This window comes from Antrostomus carolinensis, unplaced genomic scaffold (genome assembly GCF_000700745.2).
Source record: "Antrostomus carolinensis isolate BGI_N321 unplaced genomic scaffold, ASM70074v2 scaffold6849, whole genome shotgun sequence".
Classification (NCBI taxonomy): Eukaryota; Metazoa; Chordata; class Aves; order Caprimulgiformes; family Caprimulgidae; genus Antrostomus; species Antrostomus carolinensis.
This window is the reverse complement of record NW_010340560.1, coordinates 29,028-50,188: the sequence shown is the minus strand read 5'-3', so window position 1 is coordinate 50,188 and position 21,161 is coordinate 29,028. Positions and strand designations below refer to the sequence as shown.

General features: G+C 37.7%; 1 protein-coding gene across 1 annotated transcript in view; it reads right to left on the bottom strand.

Moving 5' to 3' along the window:
* Window positions 1-207: 207 nt before the first annotated feature.
* The window catches only part of LOC104531319 (synaptic vesicle glycoprotein 2C), a 45,381-nt gene continuing 24,427 nt past the window's right edge, over window positions 208-21,161 (bottom strand). The window contains exons 4-10 of the mRNA XM_029087025.1: window positions 19,032-19,142; window positions 16,726-16,814; window positions 16,194-16,358; window positions 13,323-13,456; window positions 11,968-12,171; window positions 10,896-11,055; window positions 208-391 (exon numbers count right to left, since the gene is read on the bottom strand). Of these exons, the coding sequence (XP_028942858.1) occupies window positions 208-391; window positions 10,896-11,055; window positions 11,968-12,171; window positions 13,323-13,456; window positions 16,194-16,358; window positions 16,726-16,814; window positions 19,032-19,142 (1,047 nt within the window). The remainder of the gene's footprint in view (window positions 392-10,895; window positions 11,056-11,967; window positions 12,172-13,322; window positions 13,457-16,193; window positions 16,359-16,725; window positions 16,815-19,031; window positions 19,143-21,161) is intronic.

Below are 21,161 nucleotides of genomic sequence, written 5' to 3'. Positions count from 1 at the left end.
TGTATGCAAGCAAACAAAATAAAATTGAAATTTAAAACTTTCATACAGAGGTTTCTAAATCTCTGCCACTCCAGAGTATCTTTTGAGTTTGATTGCTTACATGTGAGCACTCTACTAAGCACTGAGAATCTGAAGCCTTTGCACCATCAGTCAGGGGAGTTGACATTTGTATGAAGAAGGAAATAAACAGTAAATGGCTTTTTCCAGTTACATCAACACCTGCGTTCTTGTGTCAGGAAGCCGAAGTCCTACCAGACCTCCACATACTAGAACAGTGGAAGCAAGGAGAATAGGGATTGCTTTGGTGATACCAACAAGGGAACCGAATATTAAGTTTCCAAGTACTGCTGCTGCTTTGCATAGTGCATTCAAAAAGCCAAAGCCTGTTGCCCTAGAAGAGAAAACAGAAGAAAGTTAACAAATGGGTGAAAGAGTAAAGCCTTTGAGATAAATCTGAGGTGTGAATAAATCAGTATAGCCCTGAATCTTAAACAGATTTTTTGCCAACAAGGCTTCTGTGCTTGTCTTTATAATACAAAATCAAAGCTCAGCTGCTACAGCATTTATTGAGGCAAATTAATTCTACTGCCTCAGGGACCAAAATGTGAAATGAATGACTGAATAGGTAACTTTACACTTCTACAGTAGAACAAAGGACTTGCAAATGGAAATTCAGTAACACTTAAGATGCTGGATTCTGAGACAGGAGGTGGGAAATCTTTTGAGAGCTACTTGGTGATTTGGGAAAGAAGTTAGCAGAATAAAAGGATGATCATCTTGGGGTACTGAATAGAAATGGATTTTTTACAGGTGGTATACATGTTCAACAAGTGCTTTTTCAAAAGGCTTATGAGACCTTCAGTAAAAAAGAATATTTGTCTCTTAGGCCTAAAGAGAATAGGGCACAACCCCCCCCCCTTCCCCCCCGCCTTCTTAGTGTAAAAAGAAACTGAGAAACTTTGGAAAAAAGGGAAACAAAATAGATTGCCAACAGAAAGTATGACCTTGGCAACCCAGAGGGACTTTTGCATTGCAGTGGTGTGATTTTCTTAGTCTGAATTAAGGATTTTAGATGTTTGGTAACCTGTGTATTGATGTATTATGCAAACTGCTATCATTTTAATAAATTGTGTTTTCACATGACTGTATGATTCATAGTTGCAGGAATGATCTTCTCCTACCAAAAGTGTCCTAACAAAAAAATATCTATACAATAGTAGAATCTCTAACATTTCTCAAATCTCTTAGAAGTGAAAGAGAAGGTCTATGCAGAGCTCACACTGTGCTCACTGGGATAAAATAATAAGGAGGATAGAAACTTCCTTTCAGAACAAAACATTTCTTTCTTGTTAATACGAAATACTGCCATCAGAGGGAAAAAGCCTCCAGTCTAATCAGCAGGGATTAACAAAAATGCTAATGGTCTGAGTGACTAAACAGAGCCCTATACATGCATACGAAAGATAAGAAAAAGACTTGTGCTCAGATAGCCCAAATTGATAGGAAGTAAGTTTGAGAAACTACTACTAGAGCTCCTGAAGAGCAGCCCAGAGAATCAACTTGAAGTAAGTGGACTTGATCTCAGCTGTGAGCAAGGATATAAACTTTCAGTCTTCTTCACAGAAGTTTTATTTATTTATTTATTTATTTTGATAACAGCAAACCATGGTATCAACAGAGAAGAGATCCTCTCAAACAAGCAATGAACAGCCCATAGTGTCACTAGTTCATCTCTACTGCAAATCTGGCTGCTGGATCTCAATAGCGTTGATCAGTCAGGCCCTTTGGTGTCCTTCATTCAAGTCTTACTCTGGGGGAGAGGTAAAAGCTTCTGTCTAGTATAGTTGACCAAGATATAGAGGGTTTCAGCACTGTCCATGCCCTGACTATCTGACATGCTATGCTTCAGAATTATACCAGTCTTAGTATATTTGAGGTCCTGCACCAAGGAATGATGAAGGTACGTTTAGATCCTTCTGGTATATTTCCAAATCACTCTAGTTTGCACTAAGAAGCAGAACTCTAATTAACACACAGAGTCAATGCCAGAATCTGAACAAGATTCAGAAAAGTACTAATTTGAAGTAATGGTACTTTGGCTGTCAAATTCTGAAATCGGTTAAAAGGATGTTTGAAGAACAGAATTAAGACATGCAACAGAATGGTTAACAGAGCTTTAAAAGGTGGGTTTTTTCCCATTAACATTAAATATCCATTTGTCCATGGTTGCAAACCAAAGTCAAACCTCTGCTCAAGTCAAACATCATGGAAGTAAAATCAGAAGAGTTGTTACTTTCCAGTGTCAGCTATGGTGTTATAAACCTTTTTGGACCCCAGGAGAAGACACAAGTTAGTGTCTTTTGCCAGATGATAATAATAATAAATTTACTATTAGTTTGGCTGTTTTTCTCGTGCAATAACAGCAGTGTTTCAGTCTCTTTAAAATACCTAACATTTAGCAAATTAATTATTATTTTGCCTGAAGTAATCATGAATGTTCTTTGTGCAAAATGTGGTACCCATCCAGATATTGCATGACAATAAGTATGGGTGATATCTAAGGAAGGAGAGACAAGTAATTCTAATTCCTCATCCACTGAATAGCCCACCCATGAAATGCATCTCTCTCCAATTTAGACAGAAGGATGTTGTGGGGGACTGTGTCAAAGGCCTTACAGAAGTCCAGATAGATGACATCCATAGCTCTTCCCTTGTCCACTGATGTAGTCACTCCATCATAGCAGGCCACTAGGTTGGTCAGGCAAGACTTGCCCTTGGTGAAGCCATGCTGTCTGTCTTGAATCGCCTCCCTGTCCTCCACGTGCCTTAGCAGAACATCTAGGTGGATCTGTTCCATGATCTTCCCAGGCACAGAAGTGAGGCTGACAGATCAGCCGTTTCCAGGGTCCTCCTTTCCACCCTTTTTGAAAATGAGTGCAAGGTTTCCCTTTTTCCAGTCACCAGGGACTTCACCTGACTGTCATGACTTTTCAAATGGCGTAGAAAGTAGTTTGGCAACTACATCAGCCAATTCCCTCAGGACTCTAAGATGCATCTTGTAAGGTCTCATAGACTTATATATATTCAGATCCTGCACCGGGGTTGGGGCAATCCCTGGTACCAATACAGGCTGGGGGCTGAAGGCATTGAGAGCAGCCCTGCGGAGAAGGACTTAAGGGTACTGGTGGATGAAAAGCTGGACATAAGCTGGCAATGTGCACTCACAGCTCAGAAAGCCAACCATACCCCGAGCTGTATCAAAAGAAGCGTGGTCAGCAGGTCGAGGGAGGTGATTCTACTGCCCTACTCCACTCTGGCGAGAACCCACTTGGAGTACTGTGTCCAGCTCTGGAGCCCTGAGCACAAGAAAGACATAGACAGCCACAAAAATGATCAGAGGGATGGAACACTTCTCCTATGAAGAAAGGCTGAGAGAGTTGGGGTTGTTCAGCCTGGAGAAGAGAAGACTCCAGGGGAACCTTATTGCAGCCTTTCAATACCTGAAGGGGGCCTACAAGAAAGATGGGAACTGACTTTTTAGCAGGGCCTGTAGTGATAGGACAAGGGGAAATGGTCTTAAACTAGAAGAGGGTAGATTTATAGATGTAAGGAAGAAATTTTTTACAATGAGCATGGTGAAACACTGGAATAGGCTGTCCACAGAGGTGGCAGAAGCTCCATCCCTGGAAACATTCAAGATCAGGATGGACGGGGCTATGGCTATGAACAACCTGATCTAGTTGAAGATTAGATCTTTCTTACTGCAGGGTGGTTGGATTAGATGACCTTTAACGATCCCTTCCAAACCAAACCATTCTACAATTCGGTGATAACCATCTCCAAAGCTACATACTCTGCTGTCCGACAGTGCAGACCAGTGAGGGCTGCCTGAGAGCACAATGCTGAGAGCAGATAAGGAAACTTTGGGAGTGTTGCTTGGGAAGCATTCTGACAGAGAGACATTTGCAGTAGCTCCTTGAAAATGCCTTACTCAGAGGAGAAATGAGAAAGTTAAATCTTGTCCATTTTAAGAAAAACTTTTGGAGGAATCAGTCCAAAGGAGGAGTGGAAGATGCACTGAAGGAAGCAGCAAAGAGCCACCCTACTGGAATAATCTTTCAAAGCCCATGAGAAGAAGATCAAATCTCTACCATAGAAACATCTGTATTACAAGGGCAGATACAAGCAGAGCATCTGAAGAATACCTGGAGGAAGCTGACCAGAACAGGGAGAAGCTCCTGAGAGGGAAGGAGCTCGAGAATTATGCATCTTCTAAAGTGAACTAGAGTGCACATAGGAAGGAAGAGCATGAAGAGGAAAGACCGTGGTAAAATACACTTTATTGCAAACAGGTAGGAAGAGATTAAAGTCAATGCAGCCAGCCTAGAAAAGGGAGTTTATGTGGTAGGATAAAAACAGGCTGCAGCTATTTTGAACAAGTTAGGGGAAGAAGAATAAAGGAGTCAGAACTGATCTAATTTCAGCCTCCTCTATGCACATAAAGTATTTCTTAAGGTAAGGTGGTGAATAGTTGTGACCAGTGTCTGCACATGTAAATATGATTTCTTTGACTGCCAGTACTGATGTAAAACCAAACTTGCCCCCAAACAGCAGTAACAGGAAAAAAACAGTGTTTGCATAGAGAGAAAAAGACACTTGGTCATCAACTGTCTCAGTATGTTCAGAGAGATACCAGAACTCCCCAGAGAATATATAGATCTATAACTAAAGCAAATTTGGACAGATACAGGCAGGAAATCTTTGGAAAGGCAATAGCAGAAAACATGTGGGGATGCTTTACTTATACTCAAGTGTTGTTTTATACTGCCTTATAAAGGTAAGCTGTTTCACAGATGCTATTTGCTTATATCAACTAGTTATTACAGGGGTCTGAATATAAATTTCTGAGCCATTTGGACCATTTCTTTTCATGTGCTGGGCTCTACAGATGGCACATTCAGGGCTGCCACTGTGATTTAGATCTATTATAGGTTATATACACAAGATTATATTATTAAGATTTAAAGTAATTTTGTAATACAATATCTCTTACCTCTGAGCAAAATTAAGGTAATTTGTTGGCACAGAAAAAGCAGTTCTCCTTTGTAAAATGGATTTACTCAGTTTTTCCAGTTGTAAGAGGTCATTATTAGTCTAACCTCATTAATGTTATCAAATTATAAACAAAGAAGAGTGAGACAAAGTAAGTCCATTTTTATTGCCCTTGGCTGTCCTGATGATACAAAATTAACAGAGCAGCAGAATTTCCATCTTTTAATCTTTAAGCAGTTCTCAGGCATGTCCTTTTGCCTAAAATATGCACGTCATTGGCAAGAACACTTAAGATTCCTACAAGCTCAAGTAAAATGTTGTTGCAACCTGTACCTGAAAAGCATTATCACTGTTCAAGCTTCTGCCATCATACCCTTCAGTTTTAATATTGCGTTTGAATGTGAATTTGTTCTTCACTAATAGTCAGAACAAAGTCATTAAGCGAACTGTTGAGCTCTAGGGTAGCAAATTCAGACTTGTTGGTTTTAAAATATCTTTCTTACAACAGTGTTTGTAATTAAAATCAGCTGAAATCTGTATTAATTCCTACCTTTAAAATTACTTCTACTGAATCCAGGGCAGTAAAAATAGCCAGGTAATAAATGTGCTGCTATTCACATACATATATGAGCATAGTCTTCTCGTGCAGCACTAGTACAGTCTCTGCTACACTGTTTCAGGAAAGTGATAGAGTGCATGGAAAGTCTGCAAATGATCAAAGATATGTAATGTGTCATCTCAGCATCACGAATGAATTAAGTTAAAAAGATCCAAAGACATAAGGCCATTACTGTATACACCAGTTTCTGTTGTGTTGTTCAGTTACTGAGCAAAGCACTGGCACAAAAATACCTTTTTGGTTCCATGAGAAAAACCTTATTGCTGGTCAAGGGAGTTTGGTAGCAAGAATCCCTTGTCCACTTAGAGAATGTCTTTAAATCCTTCAGACATATCAGTAAGATAGCACTAGTGAAACAATTTTGGATTGCCTTAAAAAAAAAATACAGATTTTTTTATCAAGAGGAGAAAAATACAGAAGTCCTATACAAGTGTCAGGTCTGAGAGAAAACTAGATGCTAAGGAAAAGGATTTTCCCGAATGTATTTTACTTCTGTTGCTGGGAAAGCTGTAACAAAGGAAAACATTTAGCTTCCTTCCACACAATCCCCACATAAAAATGGCAAGAATCCAAACAGTTAAAAATAGAGGGATTATCTAAGGCTTTAGATTAAAAGAGCTTGTTTCCTGGTTGCCACATATGCTCCTTCTTAGATCAGGTGCTTAAATTCCTACATAAAATACTTCAGGCCCATTTTTCCATTGCTGATAGCCAGAGCATCTAAAACTTTATCAAACTGCAGCAAAGTGCTACTGAATGTGTAGCGCAGATACACGATAACTTTCTTGCCAGAGCGCTGAACCTATCCAGCAAGTTACAAAAAACTCTGAGTATCACTTTCGTGGGTGTTGATAATAAGCAAAGGCTTTTAAAACAGAGTTTCTGAATGTGCTATGGACAATTTTGTAATGTCCAGACATTTTAAAATCTTTTTAAAAGAATTCAAAGTTGCAAATCGTAGTCTGGCCAATTATAGCACTCGGTGTGCAAATAAAACTGTGGAATTTGCCTTCCTGCCTTGGACTACTGCCCAAAGCATTGCATAGGTTCAGCATATCATGCCTTAAAATTATATATATAAATTTCAGCAAAATGCAGTTGAACCACATCCACAGGATGGCAGTAGAAATAGCTCTCAGGAAGTCTACTCTAAATGACTGCTATTATGACTCAAAAGAATAAAAAACTACTCTTCGACAGCCACAACAACAGAAAGTTGGACTTAAGGTACCGTGTGAATAATGTTTATTACTCTGGACGTAGATTCTCAAGACTTGAGAAGAAGAGAAAAAGATAAATATAATGAACTGAAGATAGGCAACTTATTTCTTAATTATGCCCAAACTCTTATGAACTTGTTTCAGAGGTATTAAAAAAGGCAAAAGAGTATGACTTCATTTGATAGCACATCTTGAATTCTAAATACTCCTGGCTAAGTTTCAAATCCAGATGCCTGGCAGCTGTAGTAAAACTGATGAATTGTTGGTTATCTGATGCAATCTGACCTTGATTTACTCTGTGGGAGATGACCTATTTCTATTGCACTTTCTGTTTAGGTTTGGTTATTTGTTGTATCCACTCCTTGACAAGAGTCTTGGCTTATAAAGTTGGTGCTTCCCAAGTTAGTTCACAAGAAGATATTTAACATTTATGTGAAAGTAACAATTCATTTTTAAAACCATAAAAATCTCCTAAATTTTACTTCTTTAGAGAATTTTAACTCTCTTTCATTCATACTTATATTACAGGCAGAGCTAGGAAACTGTACAATGTTATTGCAAGCCCCTTGGGCACACACATTACACCACAAGCCATAATTACCTCATCACACAATATTTTTTTTCCTCATCACTCTGCCAATGCAGAACAAAGAAAGCTTGAGGGTAAAACATAAATGTAGTGAAGAAAACTTCATTTCCCTCATCTGATGCAGAAGTTGGAAGGTGCACTGTGCATTCACGGGTTGGGGACCATAAGATGTGAAAGCAGTCTCATGGTTAAGGTAATTGAATACTATTGCGAGAAAGGACACAATCCCTACTCCACCACAGAATTTGCATATGATGTGAGTAAGTCACTTAAAGCTAACTAAACAGCCATTAGGTACACATCTTCAGGTTTGTGTTGCTGAAGTGCTGAGCACTTGTAGCTGTAGTATAACTTTCAGCCCCTTCCCTCTTCTAAAAGGGGGGAAGTCACTTCATGCTCAGTGACTGGGATTGTTGGTACCACACGTGTCAAATTAGGCATCTAAAGTAATTTTTAACAATATCTTCTTCCTCTGTGCCTCAATTTTTACATTACCTCCATAAAAAGCATGTTTGGAAAATATGTAAATTTTATGAAAGAGTAGGAAAGCACTCTAGGACCAACCAAAAATGTTCACAAGACATTTAATAAGAGCAGAACTTCCAGGGCTATGGAATCGTTTGGTTTGACCTTCAAGGGGGTCATAAACGACTAACATATTTTCAGAACCTGCTGACTAGTGCAGAATAGCATGGGTCATTAAGAAGACAAGGCAAAAGACAAGAGAAAAGATAAGACAAAAGATGAGTTAATACAAGTTTGTTACATTGTGAAGCTGGATTAATTTACTTGCTTATTGGAAAACAGTTAGTTTATAGCTAGACATCATAAGTGTCCTTTAAAATTTGTGTATTGAAGAGTAAAAAAAAAAAAATTATCATATGATTATTCGTTACCACCATGTGTGTCATCTGGAAGACAGAAACCTTCCCATGGCCAGCCTAAGTAACATATCTTCACCTTTTAACACAACTTCATCATGTACCTGAGAAAAATTTGAAATCTATACAGTTTCTAACATATCTTATTTAGCATTTGTGTAAATCAACTGAGATTTTATAAAGAACATGCAGGCAAAAGCTGTGCTAAAATGGCATAAAATTTGAAAGTACTCATCAAGAATGTAGGACAAACTACTTAATTATTTCAAATCCAGGCATTAGTAAATTAAAATGTAAATAGGTAGATGAGTGTGAATGCATACAGGATACAAATGTGTTAAGATTCTGAAGCAACCTGCACTCTGCTCTGCGGGCAATTGATGAAGAGGAAACTGAAATGTGTGTCATGTATCATATACATTGCACATTTCCAAATTGCTCACCACACCCCTACCTGGCAAAAAGCCAAATAAAACAGCCAAACAACCTGGAGTACAAGGTTAGTTCCAAATAACCTGGAGTACTATTTATGAAACACCTTTTGTATTATACTGCATGACACTGGCAAAGCCCCAGCAGTCTGGCAACTGGCTGGTCTCCTAGAGGAGTTGCACAGGAGGAAAAGGAAGGACAGCCTAGCCTGGTCTTTTGTGCACAGTAGCGTGAACTGGCCTCCTTCCACACACTTTTCTTCCAGACCAACTTCCAGCTGCACTTTGCTGCTGGTTTGTGGTCATTTTACTGACTGAGAGTAAGAAAAAGGTACATATTGGAATAGTAAAATAGCGTTAGAGTGAGTAAAGTTATTGTGCCTAGATTGCCTTTTGAGGGGAAAACAGAAGCCAGTTTCAGGACCAGATTCTCTCTGGATGCAGTTTTGAAGTGAAACAGGACACCATCTCAAGCATGAAGGACTTCAAATGCAAAAATAGATCAGGCAGCTTCGTGTACCATATATGCCTGGAAAAGCTGTTCAACCCTACAGCTACCTGCAGAAGATGGAAATTCCTGGCAAGTTTGTGACAGGTTATGGAGATCAGAGGAGTCTTAGAAGGAAAGATAAGACCGTCAGAGGTGGGCAGTGATGCCTGTTAAATGGTAGCTCATTTGGATAAAAAAAATCAGAGAAAAAATTATGGGAAGCAAGTTATTTGAGTTTCAAAGAGTTCAATGAAACATGAAGAAGCTTTGCCTGAGTCTAAGAAACCACATATATAGGAAGTGATCTCTAGAATTGCTCATTTCCTTATAATCCAGCTGGCACAAACTGGCAGTGATCACTTTTGGAACTTTTAGGAAAAAAGTCTCATCTGAAGCATGCATCAGCAATGTCTTTACTGGCACAGGCAGATTTGGCCTATCAGACTTTTTATATCGAAAATACAAAGTGACAAGTTTTCTGTCTGAGTTATTGCAAAAAACCCCAGCAACTCAGCTGCAAGTAAATTTCTGAGCTGCAATTCCAAGCAGCTATTATTGTACACATAAACTTTTTAAAAAAGGAAAATGAGGAAGAATTTGCTACAATCCCAAAGCTAGCAGAAAGTATTGAAAACAACTACTAGTTACCAGATGCCCTAGAATAGAATAGGTTGGACTAGATGACCTTTAAAGGTCCCTTCCAGCCCAAACCATTCTATAACTGATTCTATGCTTCTAATAGATATCAGTTACATTCTTTTTATCATTCCTAGTACTGATGATTTCCATTAATGATTTACTTCCATTAACACCAGTGACTCTTCAAATTATTTTTCTTTACTTAATTTTAAGAAAATATTTGTGGCTGCTACATTCAGGAATACCAAAAAGATAACTATTTCTAAAGGGTATTTATTAGAATTATATGGACACCAATTTATGGTGTGAAGAAGCATATATTTTTAAAATGTCGATGAAAAGAAAACAGAGAAGCCAGTCTACAGCCTTTCTCTTCTTACAGACAGTACTAAAGCCAGTTGCACCAAGACATTTTTGCATCCACTTAATGCTGAGTATGTACACTTCTAATGACCCTGCATACAAATTCATAGCAAACTGATTAACATCTCAGCATGATTCAAACCCACAATCTCTTCCAGAAAATGCTGTTTATCTCCAGACAGTGATTTTTATTATCATCTCCACCATTTCACAGCCAACAGACAAATGCATCTATATTGCTATTTTGGACCAACTACTTCCTTCATAGCCAGTTGCACTGGTGGAAATCCAGAAATATTCCATTGCTATTTTCAGAAACACTACTAATTAGCTGTGTTTTAAATGAGAGTAGCAGATAGACTTCCTTTTTTTATATGAAACTACATTAGTTGTATTTTCCAGATTGTGTGATATTTAATGCAAAATACATAACCAAATATCTCAAAAAATGTCTTTTTTCCCCTTTGCTGTTCATAAGATGGAGTATTCATTCAGCTCACTCAAAACATCACTACATCTGTAAAGCTCATACGTAACCATTTCTTTTTGCTATTTCTGCTGGTACATAGAGATAGTGTCAGTAAGGTTAGGGGAGGTGTATCTGCACATACCTTCTGTCTGTAGGATACAGCTCCACAGTAACGACATCTAGAGAGTTCCATGCTGAGATGGTGAGGCCATTGTAGAGGCATAACATACCTATCATCATAGATTCACTGGTCCCAAACCACAGGAAAAAACAGCTGATGCCAGAGAGAACCATGGAACCGCCTAGGTACAAAACAGGTGAAATGAACACAAAGTGGAGCTATATTTAAAGAATGATCTTTGTTTGCTTTGTCTAACATTTCAATACACAGAGGGTAGCTAAATAACTGACCCATATACTTGAGTTAAAAACTGAAGAGACCTCCTCTGCTGGTAAAATCAATCAGGCAGACAAACATTGTAAGGGGCTTGTAGAATAAAAATCTAACTCCTCAAGTCTTAGGATGTATCATAAAGTACTAAACTGGAACCCTCTCTGAAGTCCCAAAGCAAGCTGCCTGGGTAAAACTACCCTCATTCTTCCTAGTTCTTCATTTGCAACTGAGGAGGAAACTCACTCATATATTGTAGCAATAAAAATACTGAGTGGGAATTGTATTTATATAGAGATATTCTCCTGGAAAATGAACACAATGAACTACCACATAGTTATTTAAGTGAATTGAAGACAGATTTGTCATTGCAGATAATCCACGGGAGATATCTTTCAACTGCATTACTTTGCAAAATAGCTAACAGGCAAAGGACTGATGACTATACCGAGGAGCTGCTCCACTAGATGAGGTTCACATGTGCACATGTCGCTTTCCTTTCAGCTGAAGCAAAGACAAGCCAACGGTCAGCACACTCCAAAATCTCATCCCAAATATCTAAAAAATGGTCTTGTAGTATCAACATGGAAGAGCAGTGACTGATAGTGTGGCATAGCAGAACTGGTTACAGAACACTCTGTTCCTAGAGTTTCCAAATTAGGGGCCTTTTAAATCAGAATTTACAATGCTGCATAAACGAAGAATACGCAGAAGGAATGTTTTGCATCTCTCTGAACCAAATCCTTTAAAAAGAGAACATGTTACTTTACTAGGACAGCTTTAGGTTTTGGTGTTGTTTCTTGTTTTAAAGTGAAGCCCCTACCTAGCATTGTTAACCGCCCAATTCTATCCATCAGGAGAGCGGACACAATATTCCCTGGTAACACTGCCAAAGTTCCCAGGAAATTAACAAAGTAAATCCAGTAGGCACTGTAGTCATCATCAAAAGAAATCTGGCATCCTGTCCTGGTGTGGAAAAATGTGCAATTTATCAATTCGCTGTCAACAAATTTATATTGCTCGAGATCTGTGGAAAGAAGAAAAAGAAACATTTCAGCTAACAGCTGACTCCATGTGCAGCTTTTGATTAAAAACATTTCAGGTTTAGGCAACTTTAATGTCAACTCGGAGAATTCACTGCTTCATAAAATGTGACTAGTTATTGCTGTTCATTTTGATACCTTTTTATCTTAATAGAAAAATATGCAAAGCTCATGAAAAGAGCAACTAAGGCCTGGAATTAGGCAAGTTACATTAATGTATTTCAGCTCTGCTTGGATTGTACTTGGTTAAGACCTTTCAGCACCAGCTGCTCTTGCATAAAAACCCTGTATATCTGCAAGTTTCTGTTACTTGGTCTTGCTCACTATCAGACCTGTTTCCACCCCAGACAGCCTTGCAGATGAGTCTGTCAATCATGCTCAGTTTGGTTTTACTTCCTTTAAAGTGAAATTTTCCTACAGAATTCAGATTAAACTAATTTTAATTTCTGAGAAGGCGTCGTGGTCTTCAGCTCGAACATGGATAAGTTACTACATGCAACCGTTCAGGCCATTCTTCTGAGATACAATTTCAGAGATCTCTCCCTATACTTCCACTTTCTTTCTGTTCCTCTTGTCAGCCTTACAACCTTGAATCAAGAATACTTTCCCTCCACACAAAGAAAGTTTCAGTTTTGTTTTATTAAACTGAAAAGAAAGAGATCCTCTGTTTGAACACATGAAAATATGCATTCCTGGTTTTGTTAGAATAATTAGGAGAGTGAGAATGATTATAGATTAGTTATTTTGAATCCTGAAGTCAGATTCCCATGCCACAGCAAGCACAATGAACAAAGTATTTCATCAGTTCCATTTCAACTCAATAAAAATACATTAGTTAAAGCTTCCAGTAAAGAAGTAAATAAATTTTCTCCTCTGCAGACTGAATTTCTCCAGAGATTATTAAAACCAAAGAGATGTTTATTATCTGAGCCAATATTAGGCCTGCAGTATCTCTAGAGTGAGTGTGATCCTTTCACCTTTCTGTTATAACATTACAGAGGCTTGTTGCTTTTTACAGCTTCTTATTCCCTACAAGAGGGCTTCTTGTATGCCTTATTAGAAATCTAGAAATTAGAAAAAAAAGATGAGAATATGCAGCTGAACAATGGATGTTCAGGGTTTTTTCTCATAATACCTGTGTTGTAGAATGCAGTATTCACGAAAGTACAGTTCCTGAAGTATGTGTTCAGTGAAGTAATATCTTCAAACACACAGTTCTTAAAAAGTGAATCTTCAAAGGTTACGGATTTAAACTTCATCATAATAAACCTGTCCAATACAAATAAGCTCTGTCAATCTACCCACATAGGTCAAGCTGATGCAGCTCTAAAGGTCTAAAAAAAAATCTCAACCACAGAAATAGTGATTCCTTAAATGCATTCTGGAGACGTAATTAATCATTAGTTGATTCTAGAATATTATTGTTCAGAAAAATCATTAATAAGACAAACAGCTCCACATAGCTACAGGCTGCAACTGGTAATACAATGTCTTTGATAATATTTCTGTTATTACTTGTCATTAATCACCAACCGAAACCAATGCCATGATATTAATGGAATAGTCTTGCAAAATCACTATTGTAATTTGACAGTACAGTTGGACTTTGGGAGATCATGCTGCAGAAACTCAGTCTCTTGGAACAAACAAGTACCTGCTGATACCAACAAGCTGGAAAAAAAAGAATTTTTAAAATAATTTTTATTTCTCCAGATGAACACACTAGGCACCGTGTCAGGCTCAAATGCAAAATATACTCATCCAAGCATTAAAAAATGGTTTCACAAAAATCATTTGTTCATGATTTAACATGAACACAACAATTTCATTGTCAGTTATACAGCTCAATATGTAACTGGAAGTATATGCTTGTTACTCCTGTGTCTGTGAATGCAATTGCAATTGCTGTGTACATAAAACAGGTAAAAACAAATTGTTAATAGCTTTTCTTATTTCTGAACATCCTCCTTCCTACTCACTCTCATTTAACTCCTAATGCATGACTGTTGTAGATCATGACTGTCAACCAAGGCACTAATAAAAAAAGTCAATGATGAAGTGTATTACTAGCAGTAACTTTCTACCTCAGTGTTACTAGACTAAAACAATGCTGTTAGCCTGTCTCAGTATAATTTTAACAAACAACATAATTATAATAAAAAATTTTTGTGATGTCTTTTATTTCGCATGAAGGTGTGAAAAGCAATGCTTTAATTGTTATAGAGCAGTAAGAACTGTTAAAATGGCAAAGCTGTCTGAACACAGACCTGGCCCTGCTTTAGTTAAACCTGATGTGACTAGCTAAGTATTTTTCTCATTACAAGACTAATAGGAGGAAGAGGAACACACAAAATACGATCCCTACAAAATAGTAGGAATTAAACTGTCTCGCCAATAAAGTTTTTGAAATCACATCTTTATGAGAAAGGAGAGCAAAAGCTAATTGTGTAAGGAGAAGACTTACTAGCTAATGATTTCTCTTTGTGCATTGGTCAGAAGAATAGTGTTTCCATCCCATTAGTTTTAGTTACCATATCATTTCTCATTTGTGACAGACTCTGATTAAAATTAGGCTGGTGTTCAGTGTCAACTCATTATCATTTTTCATATAACACTTTCCATTTTAAAATGTAGCCTAATTCCAGAGGAGAACAAAGCTAATTTTGCAATTAGATTAGTCAGTTGGAACAGAAATGATGGACTATGTGTCCTGCATTCTTCTGATGCACTTTTTCTCTTTGGACAGAAAATATATTGTGACTATATTAAAATTAATGTTGTTATGATTTGAATAAAACCCAACAGAAATGTAATGAAGGAAAAAGTCAAGTATTGATGGATCTTCTAGTTATGAAAGAACAAGAAGGAAACACTGAGATTGAGGGTGAATGGAGTATTGAGATGTTTGTGGAGGAAGACTATTAAATGAGTTCAGACTTCTGTGGAAAACATTTTTGTGAATCTCAAATAACTGTCCAAGACCTATTAATTTTGCACATCTGGAAGAGTAGTTGAGTGGTTTAGAGTAGATTAATGTTAGATTCAGCATTTTACAAGAATTTTCAGTTTAAATTCATAAGACCTCTGTTGACAGAGTGCTGTCAGTTACTGACAGTATACAGTTCTTTGTTTTTAGGAGAACATCTGTCTCCTGGAAAGGAATGGAACTGGGAAGCTATGGCTAGTTTAAAAATGAGATAACATTGTCTGCAATGCATAAACCTTTAACTGTGTCAAAACTCAGGTTCTTACAAAACCAATTTTAAAGCCCCATTTTACCAAAATAATTAATTTTATTTACTTAGATATAGATTTTCCTATGAAAATAATAATTACTTAACATAATGACATCCAGGAGACCATTTACATAATTCTTAAAAGAAACCAGATAGCTAAACCAGCTGTATTCAATTTTACTCTAAGTTATCCAGTTATCTCCAGATAGATCCTTAATATGTTTGTATTCAGTTAAAAAACACAAAAGCCATTGCCAATGTGTTGTTTTCCATTTCAGAGCCATTCATACTTTTTATTGATTTACAGTAACATTTAGCTTTTATTTTTTGGTGATAAGATCCTAACTTCTCAATGTTCAGTGTTTTCACAGAAGCATATTTCATCAATATAAGAAAAGAACCAGCAACAGAGATGAGAGTACACCTTTCCCCAGCCCCCTACAATATGCTGCATATGTTTGGTCTGAAAACCTCTGGATCCCACTGTGAAAGGAAGTATTGTTAGGCTTTTCAACCTGTTTTTCAGGATGACAGGGAAGCTGGGTTTGCACGGGGGATCCTCACATAGGAACCACCAGGGCACGTGCAGGTCCACTTCTCCCCATGCTCCACAATTCATAAGAAATCAAGAACAGAAATAAATTCCCACTAAAAAGTAAGAAAACCACCTATCATTACCTAATGGAGAAAAATATTAGATTATTAGGACATGCTTTAAAACATGCATTTATTTATTCCAGACAAGACAGGATATTAGGAAATCTTTAAACCTGTCATTGATGTATTCTCCATTGCTGTGAATCTGATTTTCCAATGTGAAGTTGAAGACGAAATGTGAAACCTCCTCATTGCGGAAATGTTTCACTCGGGACGCATACTCGTCTGACTGCAGATGTTTAATGACATCAGGAAACCAGACAGATAAGCCGTAGTAGCTGTGAAAAACAGAAAAAGCTCAGCTGCCAATCTCACTTGTTTGGAAATCTGTGTGAGGTGAGGATGAGTAGATGCCTCAGCCACTTACATGATGGAGCAGTTGCTCCATCATAATAAAATCTTCCATAAATTAAAAATATTGAAAGATGAACCCAGAAGATGCCAGTTTCTGAAGCAGATATTCTTGATGAGTCAGGCTTGCAGCCAAGAACAGACTAACTGATAAACATAACATTTTGTGGAAAGATACTGAACAAAACCTTTCTGAACAAAAAGAATAATCGTAGTGACAGTGATTTGCATGCAGATAATTCTTCTGTCTGTCAAGTGTATAAAAAAGTGGTTTAAGATCTCAACCACTCTTACCCAAAAGACAGGGTGAACCATACAGTTGTAAGTTTGATTGTATTATCCTTCACGGGGTAGCTGAAGCATCTCATAAATGTCAACCAAATCTGTAAATGATTAGGAAATAGATTTATTTAAAATTGTATTTTGAAAAATTCTGTTAAATGACAGAAGCTTTTTCATTCTGTTTTGCTTGCTTCTTCAGGGCATCAGAGAGAGCAGATCAACTCTTTAATATGGGTCATAGCTGTCCTTCTCATACAAGTATGTTAATCTTCAGCTACAGCCAGGTTGTGCTTGTTCTTTCCAGCTTTTTCTCACAGAATCACTGAAAGGTTTGGGTTGGAAGGGACCTTTGAAGATCATCTAGTCCAATCTCCGTGTGATGGGCAGGGGCACCTTCAACTAGATCAGGTTGTCAAAGCCCCATCCAGTCTGACCTTGAACACTTACAAGGATGGGGCACCCAGAGGCAACCTCTCCAGTATCTCACCACCCTCATTTTAAAATATGTATTTCTAATGTTCAATCTAAATCTATCCTCTTTCAGTTTAAAACCATTTCCCTTTGTCCTATCGCTAAAGGCCCCGCTAAAAAGTTTGTCCCCATCTGTCTTATAAGCCTCCTTTTAAATATTGACAGGCTGCAATAAGGCCTCCCCAGAGCCCTCTCTTCTCCAGGCTGAACAACCCCAACTCTCTCAGCCTTTCTTCATAGGAGAGGTGTTCCATCCCTCTGATCATTTTTGTGGCCCTCCTCTGGACCTGCTCCAGCAGGTCCATGTTCTTCTTGTGCTAAGGACTCCAGAGCTGGATTCAGTACTCTAGGTGTGATCTCACTATAGCAGAGCAGAAGGGCAGAACCACCTCCCTTGATATGCTGGCCACGCTTCTCCTGATGCTGCCAAGGATATAGTTGGCTCTCTGGGCTGCAAGCGCACATTCCCAGCTCATATAAAATTCTTATACATCAGTGTGGACTGCGTCTGTTAATTTACCCCTGCTCTGGTCACCTCAAATTTTCCTAATCTTTAGGCAGTTTCATTTCACTATCTCAAATAAACCAGAGATCTTGACAGAAATGTCTTCTTCTCACTTCCCAGAATTACACTGCTTAAGTTTAGATGAACTATATTCCATAATTCAACAGGGACCAACTCAGAGTCTGATCTATCATAACCTACCACAGCTACCAATTGGTGCTTCAACTATATAAGGAAAAGCTAGGACTACCCCCAGGTCAGAGACGCTACAGCAGAGCTGACTGAGAATGGTGTTCCCTTTCTCTCTCTCTCTACTCTCCAGATGATCTCCTTTTGAAGAGAAGGAGTAATCTGTCCTAGGAAGTTTCAGTACACATCATGCAACAAGGAAGGTTCTCCAACCCAGGGGACTAGTCCAGTGACATAACAAGGACATGAGACAACCAAGTTGCAACTCCTTTAAAGTTGGTTTAGTAACAAGGCCAAATAACAACATTTCAACATTCAACTACTCCATTTTTGGTCAAATAACTACAAAAGTAGACACTTTCTGGATTTTTTTTTCATATGGAAAATGCCATTTTTCCAAGCAAAGCAATTTTTTGACGGTTGTGGTTTTCAACATTTCATCTTAGCTCTAGAGAGCTTTAAGATGCCAGATTTTTAATAGCTGTGGAAAACTATTTTTGACTCTTTTTTTAATTGATGAGACTTTTCCCAATTTTCATTAAAAGGTTCAACGGTACTGCATAATTTTGTTTTTGCAAAAAAGTAAAAAAGGATATGAAGCACAGTCACAGTGAGCTTGTATTAAGCTCTCTGAAATAGCTCTACACTTGACATGCCTAAAAACCACACAGATATGATGCCTTATAAATGTTTTCGGCAATATGGCAAAATATAAAATAAAAGGTTTTATTGCCATTCATTTACACAACTTATTCACAATTTTATAATTTGTTAATTAATGTGGTCACCTCAAGTTCCTGCTGATATTTTTTTCATCTCATCACGTATGACCTCTTTCCATAGGAATATATTGATATGCATTCCCAGTACATATTATATTGAGGTGCTTGAGAATATGGCTATGTAACTACTAGCCATCACTTGTATGAAGATCAATGCAGCATTTTCCTCCGCAGAGCTGAGACAACTCTTTGTGATTCACCTGCACCTCTTCAAGGTCAGGAAACCAGAACTTTACAGTAGTTCCTGAATCTCCCAGTTGCATGGAAAATGTAGTACTACAGTTATCACCAGCATGAGCTCAATTGATCCATCTAATTTCTGAAGGCTAATTAAAATGAAGAAAGGTAATTAATGAAAAGTTTTTACTTACACTATATAGCTCTGTGCGAATTCTAACAAAACATCTCCTGTACCACGTTCCTGTATCACTCTCTATTTCTATGAGCTCATCTATGTGCTTTGGAGTTTTGATTCTGTTAACCTAGAAATAAAAACAGAACAGGAAATATTTGCATTTTCTTGAATCATTAACTGCCTGTCAAGGAGCATTGGAAGGTTTTAATAAATACCATAAACTAAAAATGACATTTAACCTGTGTCTACACTGGAAATGCTTTTGAAATATAAAGAATAGTAGCACACTATAATGCCAAAGTTTGTTATAGATGCAACAGTATTGGGTAAGCTCTACTTTCAAAGTATGCAGGAAATCCTTTTCCTCTGACTGAAACAAGCTGTTACTGTCAGGTTCTGCTAGAGTGTTGCTGTACACACCCCTAACGCCACAACGGATAAAAGTTATTTAAACGCTCAGTTAACCACGTCTAGAGTTTGTTATCAAGTTGTTGCTGACTTGCTATCACAACATTGTCAAAAGTCTGTTGATTAAAGATACAATAATGAAAAGAGAAGTATTTGAAAATTCAATAATGAAGAACTGAATAATGTTTTTCTTTTGTTTTTATTTCCTGTACTGTTAGGGAACTCTGTCTTTTGGATGTTGACTTTAACTATCCTTTTTAATGAAGAGAGAAAAAGTTAGGTGAAATGATCTGGAACTGCACATGTTATTGCTGTTATGAGCAATTATCTACTTCATCTAAAGTGAAATGGGATAAACAGACATCAGGGAAAAATACAGAATTACCAGTGACAGAAATGTGATGTTGCCTACAATGCACTCTGGTGTAGCAGAACAAGAATGTGTGACATGGTCTTTCCAGACACAGGACCTGACAAACTGACACCATTGTACAGCTTTGGTCTTGGCTTGCACTCTGGTCCCAGGTTCATAGAGGTATCACAAAATGCAGTGTATTCATCCACAGTTTATTGAAAAAGAAGACAAATAGAGAATGGGAAGAAAATAAATAAAATGGGAAAAGGGACTGACTTACAAAGAGGGAACGAGCAACAAACTGAGCGTTCAATGTTTGGCTGCAGTTTCTGAAGGTAGCAATAGCTTGTTTTTCTTAACACAATGAGGACACCACCACCTACAGATGTACCATAGGGCATCAGGGAATAGCAGTATTGATAGTAAAGCTCTAGTTTTCAGCCTACTGCTTTTACAGATGTACACTGTTTAAGAGGCACCAGCAGCCTCATCCCATGAACAAACAAAAGCCCACCAAGCAGTTTTAGCTATAACCACCCTCATTTCTGAAATACTGAAGCTCACTGTCTTGCCAAACCGTGACTATACCAAAAGTCTGTATCTTTCTCATTATGCCTCTTACTACAGTAATCCTGTCTGCATCATTCCATTAATTTTAAGCTTTTCTTAAACTGCTTTTATGAAATGTTATGCAATAGACTGAGTCAAGTCCTCCAAGATTATTTAAGACTTTGTACATACAGAAATCCTCACATGCTGGGTAGAAAGGGCATGTCTTTTGAATTACAATGTGTAAACCAGTACCACTCCTGTAGGCTCAGGGGTAGCCTTTCCATGGTCCTGGCCACCTGACTTATTTGGAGATGTGGAGGTTGGGGGAAACATGCATAAATCCTAGGACCACTGTATATGACTGAGGACAAAAAGCCCCTGGCCTTGATGGTTCTTTAACATAAGAAAAGTCCTATTGAATCAGGACAATGATCCACCTGGACCATGCAAATTGAGTTGTCAGTATATGAAGAATGAAAGAAAAATCAATAAAGGATACCTGTTTTAATGAAAATGGAATTCCTGTTTCAAAAAAAAAAGCTAGAAATATGCAATATTTTAATTTTTACGAAATGAAGACATAAGAAAATATTTGCAGGAAAAAAAGATTAATTGATATATGGCATTGGAAGAGTGTGGAGAATTTTGGTTTTAGGAACAAAAAGACTTTTTTTACTTAAACATTTAAACCAATTGACCTGATGAATGTATATTTTAAGGACCCAGGAAGGTAAGTAAGCATGTACATAAACATTTAACTTGGATAGTCCCATAATAGAAGGTACTATCGACTTACTACCATCTCTGTTAGTGTCACTGCTCTCAGCAGGA